We start from the raw sequence: 11,382 nt of genomic DNA on the forward strand, positions 1-11,382 counted from the left end.
TGAAAAGGCAGAGGGGAGATAGAGATGGGGAAGCGCTCACAGGCATCTTAAATCAAGCATAATTGTGTCTACGGAAAGCGCAGTGCGTGCACTCGAGAGAGCATCTTCTGCATTTAGCACCGCATTGTACGAGAGGGTGCCCGTCCCTGGCTCGGTTGGTTCCCCTCTAACGCCCCTCCTCTCGTACGTCTGAGCACGAGTGCTGTGTGCTTGTTTTCATTGCGCTAGCCTTTTTTCGACAGGGGAAGGGAGGCAGCGAGATCGCGGACGCTTTCAGACGCAGCACAGTAGTCACGCCTCCATGAAAAAGCCACCGTTGAGAGACGCGTTCAACCCCAACCCCCAGTGCAAAACTTGCTACGCGTTATTGCATGGCCTCCTTTGAGCAGCTCACTCTCCGATCCCCTGCCCTGCACCCTCCCTCACGGTTGCTGCACGTGCCGTTAGAGAGAAAGAAGCGCGAAGGGGCGCATGAACGTGGTTGCACCCTCTGAGCACGCCGAGTCCACTCTGCTAGTTGTTCATCACCAGCCAACGCAACAAAGAAACAGCGCCACTTCTTTCCCCTTGACGAATAGCCACTACCCCCACTCTGCGAGCGAACAAACAAACAGCGGGGCACCTATCTATAAGGTCCTAAGTAATGGAAAAAAGGACTAACTTCGCACAAAGTGGCAACGCGAAGCTTTCGGACTGCCAAGGGTAAGTACACCCGGCGGCTCCGCGGCCAGTGCAGCCTTCTGCGAGAAGGGCATTCTTTTCAAAGGGGAGCGGCGTCCAGCCCCAAGGATCTCTGATTTTACAAAGCACCCTGTCGAACCCTCTGCCTGCAGAAAGTACAGCACGTTTCGCCGTCTGTCGCTGGTGCCCTAAGACACCTCTTTGGCGCTGCAAACAGCTTCTTTCAGCAACCGACTTCTAGACCTGCCTCTGAATAATGGACCCCTAAAAGTGCATGCACGCGCGCAGCTCGAGAAGCACGTTCCCACCAATCCATGCCTCGGAAAAGGCACGGGCACCAGGCAGCAAAACGGACTGACTGCCTTCTGCTCTTCTAAGAGGCCTCAAAACTGGGGGCTGCTAAAGGCCAAAACGCATTTAACAATCAAATCGCACGCCAAAGAGAAGCCTCTGCATGTCAAGCAAAACGGACTGACTGCCTTCTGCTCTTCTAAGAGGCCTCAAAACTGGTGGCTGCTAAAGGCCAAAACGCATTTAACAATCAAATCGCACGCCAAAGAGAAGCCTCTGCATGTAGGACCTCTCCGAGCGCACGGAGTATCCCTCCCCCTCGAGTCAGCCCCCCTACAGGCTACCGCCATCCCAAACCGCTTTCCAAAACGCGTATTCGTCTCAAGTCTCAGTAATTCTAGACCCTTATTAAACAGGGGGGCCTCTCCGTCCTGGGAATACGCCGTGGCTCCTGCTGTTTCTGAGGATCAGCCCTCCAGCAACAAAGCCAAAAAGGCTTGCAAAGATGCCCCAAGGATACAAAGGGGCAGAAAACAGAATTACAAGAGACAAAATAATGCACACAATGCCTATCAGCTGAGATGTATGCGCTGGCGTATCGGACTGCGCGCAGACACACACACATACTCACATACAAATACGTATACACATGTACATACACACATACACATAGACACACATATATGCCTATATGCATGCATGCATGCACCCCCACATGCATGCATGCATGCACCCCCACATGCATGCATGCAAGGGCATGCAAGCATGCGCGCTCCCTCCGAAGCCCTCAAGCCTTTCCAGAAAGGCCTAAAACACAATATGCAGGCGTCGTGTCTGACACACGCAATAGGAGCGTCAGTTCTTCCTGCAGTTGGTAAGCGGGAGAAACGGCTGGCATATTGGAAGGGACGAACTGTGAGAAACGCATTTCCTCGAGACTCTTCAAATCACGCACCCCAGAAAAGGGGCAGGAAGGGAGCATCGGATAGCAGGCTGCGTGAAGCGACAAAGAAGGCACTGGGAGGAAGGGAGGAGGCATCAAAGTGCATGCATGCTTCGAGCGAATGCAGTTAGCGCGCTCACAGCCAGGTGCTGTCTGAGCGCTGCTGCTTCTGCAGAAAAAGAAGCCCCAGCCGCTGCCGCATTCGCCCCTTGCTGCAGCAAGCATTCCAGCCGTTCCTTCCTGAGCGCACAGAGCGGCAAACGGAGAGACAGCAACAGCCTACGACTGCGATTTGCCATGTGCTGCACAGGCAGCTGCTCCCGAGCGAGCAAGGGGCCGCACGACAGACATGACGGCGGGAGCGGAGGAGGGAAGAAGGAGACCAAGATGCAGGAATCAGGCTAAGAAGCAGTCCTTTTCCGGCGGATGGCAAAGCGTGGCAGCGTGCAACAACGCATGCATGCACACCCTTCTTCGGCGGCCAGTGCCCCCAAGTGCAAGGCTTGCGCGGCATCATGAGCACCTGCTGCTGCAGAGAGTGGCTGCTGCTGCTGGTGAGCTGCCCCCTTCGCAGAGGTTGCCTTCGCGAGAACCCCCGTGGAGTTTTTCTCCGAGAGTGCTGGCGGTGCGCAGACCACGCCGTACGATCCATACGCGCCCTCACCGCTCTGCGCTGCTGAAGCATCCATCGCTGGAATCCTTCTGCCCCCAATCGGCGCGTTCAAAACGACATACGCAGTGGGAAGCGAATCAAGTGTCGTACACAACTTGAGGAGCTCTCTGCGCTTGCCAGGCAAGCAAGATTCTCAAAGATGCCACTGCGAGCAGACATGAACGGATGGTGTACATACACACAAAACTGCATTAGGGCCGCCCCTTATTCTCTGAGCTATGCATGAAAGAGGTTCTCGGAATTGGTAATGACACGTCTGTTATTATTTCAATATCAACTTGTTCACACTCCTGCAAAAAGCAACAGACGACGTACAGCAGTATGCCGGCGCCACCAACCCGGCCCGCATGCATTGCGAGTGAGCCGGCCAAACCCGCATGACGGTACATGTTCATGAAGAATACTTCTTTCAAAAAAAGCTGCTATCTAGTCTCGAAGAACAGTTTCACACGGAGTAAGCCACAGTGCGCACCCTCTCCAAACGCAAATACGCAAGATCGCAGACCTCTTGCGCACGCCCGCTGAGGCGCAGAGAACACCCTCCCTGGCATGCGCCTATCCTTCCCCGAAACCTCGGGGAAAAGGCAGAATATCTGAAGAGCTCCTGAAAACTAGTATTCCTAGAGAGCGCCTGCTGCTTCAAAAGGCTAGAACCCCCACGAAACCAGCACCCGTTAGAAATCCCACAGGACCGAGCACCCCAGACGCTGCTTGAAAACTTAGACTCTAGAGAAATTAATAGCCATCGAAGTAGACCGCATGAAGACGACTATAAATCCTCGAAGCCCTAGGGCAGGGGTAGCGGCTACTGGTCGTGTTTGGTGCACAATCTATAGTACAAGTAAAAATGGAGGGCTAACCCAGCAGCATTGTACACGTCCTCGCTGCTTCTGCCTGTGGTTCCACAGCAGCAGCAACAACGAAAAGACACCACCCCGCGTGCCTAGCGCAACAGCAGGTCTACCTCATGCCAAGCTCGTGCAGGTTCGCGCAGCTGCTCCTGCCGTCGCCTCTAAAGCCACACTCTACACCTTTTCGTGGCTAACCAAGCAGCCCGTCGCTGCCGCTACCTAGGAGGGCTCTGCGCGCTGCGCAGCAGCAGCGCGCCTACTCAGCCGACCCAGCCGCCCCTGCGGAGGCTGCAGTCACTACAACACCATTGGCAATCCCCGACGAAGCAGCGACAGCGTCGGAAGTCGACGGCTGCTGCTGCTTCTGCGACCACAAGCGACCCCACCGAGCAATAGTACTCCTATGAACTCCCAGTCGCGCTGCTGCCTCGCCGAGAGGCAGCTGCTGCAGCACGCGCTGCAGCGAATCTAGGGGAGCCGCTGCGGCTGCCGTCGCTGCATCCTCTCGACCTTCCGTCCTCACCTGCTGGCGCAACTCCGCAGCGATCAGCAGCCGCAGCTGCTGCTGCTGCACGAGGGGCCCCCAGGGGCCCCCTGCGCTCTCGCCCTTCACAGGCGAGGCGGAGAACCTGCCGATCGCACCGCCACACGCGGCAGCCGAAGGCGAAAACGCAGCAGCGGCAGCTGCTGCCGCTGCTGCCGCCGCCAAGGCTTCCTCCCCAGGCACTGCTGCGGGGTCTGCAAAGCAACACGCCGCGAATTCAAAATTTGAATGCGATTTCGCACGAAAAGATGCTTCCACCCAGCCACTTCCCACACTCCGCAGCGCTCCTGACCACCCCCTCAAAACAAAGCAACCACATCCCCCCTCCTCCCCCGTGAAGGCGCACCTGCAGAGGCTCCCCGCTTGAGGAGAGTCACGAAGCCAGCCATACGCGAGCCTGCCGCCATCCTCCTTGGACGCAACAAGCCTCCTTCCGCAGCGGCAACAGCAGCAGGCGCTTCACTCGCTGCTGCTGCTGCAGCTGCATCCTGTTCAAGACGCAGCTCCTCCTCGAAGCCTCCTTCGGAGGGGTGAGCCCCCCCCTCGTCGGCAACTGTCAGTCCCTCCGGAGCTACAGCAGCTGCCGAGGCTGCGAATTCGGCGACAGTTTCCTTGATCCTTGCCTTCAGCTTCCTCTTGCCGCAGTCAGGCAGCTGCGCTGCAGCCGCCAGCTCCCTCCGAAGTCGCCACGACAGCAGTCTCAGCACGTCCAGAGATACGGGGGGAACGCCGGGGGGGCCCCCCCCCCCCGCGGCAGGGGCCCCCCCCCCTTCTCCTGCTGCATCGGGGGGAGGGATTGACTCGCGCTCCGCGCGAAGCAGCTGCAGCAGAATATCCACTTGCGCAAACGGAGACTTCCTGGTCGCGGCAGCTGCGGCTGCTGCTGCTGCTGCTGCTGCTGGTGCCGCTGCTGCTGCTGCGCCTCCTGTGGCGGAGGCGCTTGCGGGGGCAGCAGCAGCAGCACCTCCACCAGCTGCAGCTGCTGCTGCTGCTCCAACAGACGCAGCCGCTGAGGAAGACGCCGCAGCAGCTGCTGCTGCTGCTGCTCCTACTGCCCCCGCAGCCGCTGCCGCTGCTGCGGCTGGAGCTGCTGCCCCCGTTGCCTCCCCTTCGCCGCGCTGCATGTGCTGCAAGTGCTGCATGCGCTGCATGTGCTGCAAGTGCTGCATGTGCTGCATGTGCTGCTGCTCGCCAGGAGAAAGGAGACCTCCGGCAACAGCGTCTGCGTTGCGGGGATCCTCTTGCTGCTGCTGCTTCAGATTCTGCTGCTGCAAGACTTTCCTCTTCTTGAGAGGGCCCCCCCCACCCCCAGCCAGCGGCTTGACGTGCTGCACGTGCTGCACGTGCTGCGCGTGCTGCACGTGCTGGGGAGGCGAGCAGTACAGCGAGACGAAAAACTCCTGATCCGGCCGTTTGGGGAGGGGGGGAACCTTGGAGGGGAGAGATTTCTTCTTGGAAAAGCTCGAAGTCGTCGTTCCCGGTGCAGTTGCCGCTGCCGCCGCAGTTTCATCCCTGCTGCGCTTTCGCTGCTCGCATGCATCCAGCCAGCAGCACACCCTGCTGACGTGCTGCTGCAGCGACGGCACGAGATAAGCCCCCTTGCCCTCCCACAGAGCGTCGTACAGCTCTTGGTAGTCTGCAGACAGGGGAGGGAGCATCCCGGAGGGGGCCCCCCCAGGGGGCCCCCCCTCCGGCGGGGGGGGGGGCATCACATGCTGCTTCTCTTGCCTCCGCTGCTGCTGCCAGGCACGACTCTCGACCAGCGACGCTGCCGCATCTCTGCTGCTCGCGACAGCGGCGGGAGCCGAGGTTCGCTCTTTAACGGAAGCAGCAGAAGCAGCAGCAGAAGCAGAAGCGGCAGCAGAAGCAGCAGCAGCAGAAGAAGCAGAAGAAATACGCTCGTCGGCTCCGGAGAAAGTGACGCTTGCATCCGCCTCGACATCACCCCATGCCAGCTGCCAAGCGGGGCCCCTCGGGAGGGGCCCCCTTGGCCCCTTGATATTCGCAAGGCGCCGAGCGACGAGCCAAGGCATCGACGGCTTTTTCCAAGCGTTTGAAGCCGCTGCAGCGGCTTCTGCGGAGACCACGCCGAAGGTTTGCGGGTTGAAGACGAGGAGACTCTCTTCCTCTGACGGAGGAGGCAGCTTCTTCGAGCCTGCGGAGGAGTCGCCTTCAACGCCTCCAGAAGTGCCTCCCGCGAAGAGGGGGCCCCTCGCAGGGGCCCCTCCAACCCGTGGCCGCCTGTGAGGCAGGAGGCCCCCCTGGAGGAGAGTGGGGGGAGGCAGCTGCAGCAGCAGGCGCTGCAGCCGCTGCTGCATGTCGGCGCAGGAGGCAGCCAGGCGGCGCTGCAGGCAGCGATACATGCATTCGGTTTGGCTGCAGCTGCTGCAGTCCTTGGGAGAAGGACGAATGCTCGCGGAAAGAGAAGAAGCTCCCCAAAAAGCCGGACTGTGTGTCGCAGCAACAAATCGATCAACGGCGGGAAGCCCCCTAAAAGCCGCGGCAGAAAGGCAAATGCGCGCAGCCGAGACAGCGAGCTCCTGCAACAACAGACGCACCCCGCAGTAGTCACAAACAGACACAGACATTCACATACACACACACTGCAGCCCCTTCCGCAAACAGGCGAAAAAGAGCAAACGAGAAAAGAGAAAAGAGAAGAAGGCGAAGTAGCAGCACAAGCGGCACAAGGAGCCGGTGAAGGCTGCCTCGTAGCAGCACAAGCGGCACAAGGAGCCGGTGAAGGCCACCTCGTAACAGCAGCATAAGTAGCAGCAGCATAAGAAGCATCTTGTAGCACACCAACACCAACAACCACACCAAAAACAACAACCCCACCAAAAACAGCAACCCCACCAAAAACAACAACCCCACCAAAAACCACCCCGAGCAGCATCGCGCCGCTGCATGCAAAACTGCCCACCCCTTTACCTGCGTCAGTTTGCGCCGTTTTTCTTCCTCAAGAAGACTGCTGCTCGCGAAACCTGCGAGCTCCGACGGCCTCCCCTCGGCTAAGAGGGGCCCCCAGGGGGCCCCTGGGTACGGGACGACCCCGCGGGGCCCCCCCCCCCTAGGAGGACACGGGAAGCTTTCGACGCGGATATCTGCAGCAAAGCCGCAAAAGATTCGACCCCTGCCTTCCGACAAGGGCGTTTTCACCGCAAACTGCTGCCGTCCATAAGAAACTAAAGGGGGCCCCTGCCGCGGGGGGCCCCCCGTTCCGCCGCGTCTCAGTCTGCGACGCTGTCCTTTTCGCATTGTCGCTGGTTTCTTGGAAGGCAGAGCGGCCTTTCCAGCTCCTGTTGCTGCGCAAACTGCTTCTGCTGCTGCTGCTTGGGCTGCTGCTGCTGCTTGGGCTGCTGCTGCGTCGTCGCTCTCTTCGCTGCTCTCGCCGTCGTGGGGATGCTGCTGCTGATCCTCCTCCTGCAGTGGCTGAGGCTGCTGTTCAGAGGGCTGCAGCTGCTCCAGCGGCTTCTGCTGCTCCAAACGCTGCTGCTGCTCCAAAAGCTCCTGCATGTGATCCTGAAAGACCACCTTCTGCCGCAAATACTCCTCCGCGTAAATCGCGGCGCGCGGCTGCTGCATCTTGCTGCTCAACAACAACACGGGAAGATAAAAGTGGCTGCACGAAAGCCATCACACACATGTAGACACATACACATACATGTATATTTTTCATAGTTTAAACCAATAGACAGACCTAAATAAATAAAAATATATATAGACATGCATATATATATATATAGACATATATATATAGACCGACACACATCTATGTGCAGGCAGACAGATGCAAATACCTGGTGGACACACGTGTACAGACACCGCCACATTGAAAGAGAGAAACACACAGAAACACACAGAAACACACAGAAATGCACAGAAACACACAGAAACACACAGAAATGCACAGAGCAGCAGCACCAGCCGCCAGCAAGACATGCGGATCGAGCGTGAAAGGTCCCTTGATGCGAAGGCGCATGCAGCAGGCGCTTAGGAGCCTCGAGAGAAGAACGCGACTGCAGGAGCGTGAAGAGCGACTTCAACGGGGGAGCGCGGGGGAGGAGGAAGCCTAGAGACCTCCCCCGAACGCAAGAGGCTGCAGCAGCCGCCGCCGCAGACGCACAGGAAAGGCGCAGCCTTCTCCACGACGCACGGATCCTTGTACAGCTTGATCTTCAAGTCTTGAAGAGCAGAAGGCAGAGGCACCGTGTAAGAACTGTTGGCGCCACGGGGCCCCAAGGGATGCAGCCGGGGCCTCCCGGGGCCCCCCCGCCGTTTCCAGGGGCCGCAGCCGCCTTCTGCTGCTGCTGCTGCTGCTGCTGCTTCTGCTGCTGCTGCTGCTGCTGCTGCTGCTGCTGCTGCTGCTGCCGTCTCGCCATCCAGCAGGAGCAGTTCCCCCTCCGAGTCGTCTGCTGCGGGCAGCAGTGCCTGAGCCTCTCCCTCTGCTGCAAGCGCTTCTCCTGCCGCCTCGAGTGCTTCTCCCCCGCTGTCTTCTCCCTCGCACGCTCCCCCCCCTCCACTGCCTCCCTCCTTCCCGCTCCTCGCAGCCGCTGCAAGCGGTCTGTACGTCTTCTTTGCGAGCAGATCCGCGTGAAACACTTCCTTCTTGTGCCGCTTTGCCCGCAGACTGTAGCGCGTAGCTGCGGCTGCCGCTGCTGCGGCTGCTCCCCCCGCGGCGTCCTCTTCATATGCCTCGCCCTCCTCTTCCTGCTGCTGCTGCAGCTGCTGCTGCTCCCCCTCATCTTCCTGCTGCACTTGCTGCTGCTGCTGCCCTTCGGCGTCATCGTGCTGCACGTGCTGCTGCTGCCGACTGCGCAGCAGCTGCTGCCGCAAAGAAAACTGCCTCTGCATCCCCGACCCGCCCCCCTGCTGCTGCTGCTGCTCCTGCTGCTGCTGCTGCTCCTGCTGCTGCAACCGTGCACTTCGCGTGCGACAGCGGTCCTCTGCTTCTACGGCTTGCTGCTGCACTGGCTGCTGCACTGCCTGCAGACGGCGCTGTTGCTGCAGCTCTGACGCAGCATGGTGGGAAGCCTCCTCCGCAAGCCGCTTAGGGGGCATGCGAACGCGCAGGGAACGACCTGAGCCTCGCGCTTCGTTCTCACGCTGTTGCGGCGACTCAGTCTCGGGAACTGCTGCCTCCACCACGCACCCCGAGCTGCGACTCCTTTGCTTCCCAGCGGAGTGCTGAGACTGCTGGCTCGTTGAAAGCCAAGCTTTGCGGCTCCTGCTGCTGACAGAAGAGTCGTCGGGTGTGCCAGGAGGCTCAGAGCTTCCCGCAGAAGACACTGGAACGCCCCCCGGGGAGTCGACGGCGAGGGAGTTGCCGCCCCCTTCTTCCCCCTCCTGCTGCTCCTGAGACTGCTGCTGGAAGCGGCACGAGGCGCCCCTTCTGGTGTCTGTATTTTCTCTGTTTCTCGCACCCAGCTGCCAGTAGGGACCATCTAGACTGCTGCACCGAGGTCTACCGCTGCCGCTGCAGGCGCTGCTGCTGCGGCTGCCACGAGACTCCGAGGCGGCTTTCTCCCTAGCAGCTCTGCTGCTGCTGAGGGGGCAGAGACTTGCGGACTGCGCAGCTGACTCCATCCGCTGCGGGGTGGAGAAGAAGCGCCAGAGCGACACGAGACGTATGCGCGAAGAAGTGCGTCCTCGCCGCTGGAGCGGCAGTCTGCCGCCAACGCAGCGATCAGCGACAGCTCTCGCCAGGGTGCCCTCACGCTACGGAGGCGCCAAGCAACTGGCAGGAGTGCCTCTGAGGGGCCCCCAGAGGCCTTGGGGGCCCCTGCTGCATCCGGAGGGGACTGCTGGGCCCCCTGTGTGGGAGGAGCGTTACCGATGCAGCGATTGAATTGAGCGCTCCGTGGGCAGCCAGTAACCAGAGAAAGGCATAATACGGTCAGAAAGACAGCTTAGTAAGAGAAAACAAATGGGTCGCCCGCAAATAGGTGGGAGGGGGCGCGCGCTTCAGAGTTCCTGTGTACATACTGCTACTACACCCGAAGCTCCTGGATATATACAGTCGCGCCAGCTAGACACATCCAACGGACCCCAAAACAAAATTCACGGCAAAATCCTTGGTGCGATTCTCAAACTCCTGGATTTTAAGCGAAAAGAGAGACAAAGGAACTGCGCCCGGGCGGCACGTCTGCATCATCTAAGGGGCGCTCTGCTGTAGGCACTTCGGGGGAGAGGGAGGAACGGCCAGAGAGAAACAGCAGTTGCGCCGATAGTGCACTTTGGAATTTCCTTTTATTGGGATGCGTCTTCTCGCACAAACGCTAAGGGATTGCAAAATAACGCAGGAGGCACCTCCATGGACTAGCAAGGGCGGGTTGCTCGGGGGGCGCTGCGGTGTACTTGTATGAACGTACGTACACTCCGCTGTGATCGTTGCGCAAAGAATACAAAACCATTCAACTACAAGTCTTTACTTTACTGGTATCTCTCGAGTGCTTTTTTGTGGCCTCCTCTGCCCCGAGGTATCCCCTGCTTCACTACAGCAACGCCGTTCGAGTGTGATAAGCGCAAGCAGCCAGAACGACAGCTGTCGGGCGTAGAAACAGCCCTACTCGCTAGTCCATTTCTCCAATCAAAAGCAACCCAATAAAATATCCCAAAAGGCAAGGCGTCTCGTGCAGTTGAAGCCGGGAGAACGCGGAGTCTCGTGGCAGATCATACTGGTTCCGCAGGGGAGGCCCTGTGTTTTGGGTGTACATGCATATTCACCCTAGAGTCTAGGTGGATGTCTTCTCCATTATCTAGAATTGTTCGTTTTACTCTCCAATTAGGGCACGCTAAACAACAGCAGCCGAAAAGACTCGACGCAAACACGCAAGAGCCACCCCCATTCACGCAGCAGAAGCAGCGCAAAAGTTTCGTCTCACCGTTTTTATAGCCTTCATAGTGTGCCCCCTATGTTGCTGCGTTACACTTTCCTCAACTGCGAGTGAATCAAGAGGAGGATCAAGGTTGTAAGAAGCATGCAACTTTGGGCATAACCACCTATCTCATGTGTTCGTAAGAAGACGCTTCACACAAAATTTGAGACAAACTTAATCGGAAGCCACTGAACATTTTCCAAAAGTTTTTCCGCCGTACCCTGCCAGCTACTGAGATCTCCCAATAGGAGAGGAGAGGAAGAACTAAGATGCGCGCAGTTGCACGCTCCAAACACTTCTAGCATTCACAGCGAGTTGCGTTTAGCATCAATCACACAACACGCACACACACAACATTGCGTCTTGTTATATCGTGCTAACAGTACTATACAACAAACAAAGCATACGCACATACAAACCAGGTAGTCAGTTCGTCAATAAATGCTCGTTTGATATGTTTAGTGTAATAGACACTGTTCGTGTAAATTTAGACCAATGCATCTTTCCCTTCCTTTCAAAAC

The 11,382-nt window shown here is 58.4% G+C and overlaps 1 protein-coding gene across 1 annotated transcript; it reads right to left on the reverse strand.

Moving 5' to 3' along the window:
- Positions 1-7,213: 7,213 nt before the first annotated feature.
- Positions 7,214-9,427, reverse strand: LOC113147585 (centrosomal and chromosomal factor-like). The gene is made up of 4 exons (XM_026338619.1): positions 9,359-9,427; positions 8,108-8,945; positions 7,302-7,345; positions 7,214-7,246 (listed from the first exon to the last, which is right to left on the reverse strand). The coding sequence occupies exons 1-4, from the start codon at positions 9,425-9,427 to the stop codon at positions 7,214-7,216; spliced, it is 984 nt and encodes a 327-aa protein (XP_026194404.1).
- Between the last annotated feature and the right edge of the window lie 1,955 nt (positions 9,428-11,382).

This window comes from Cyclospora cayetanensis, unplaced genomic scaffold (assembly GCF_002999335.1).
Source record: "Cyclospora cayetanensis isolate NF1_C8 unplaced genomic scaffold, CcayRef3 CcayRef3_contig_284, whole genome shotgun sequence".
Classification (NCBI taxonomy): domain Eukaryota; phylum Apicomplexa; class Conoidasida; order Eucoccidiorida; family Eimeriidae; genus Cyclospora; species Cyclospora cayetanensis.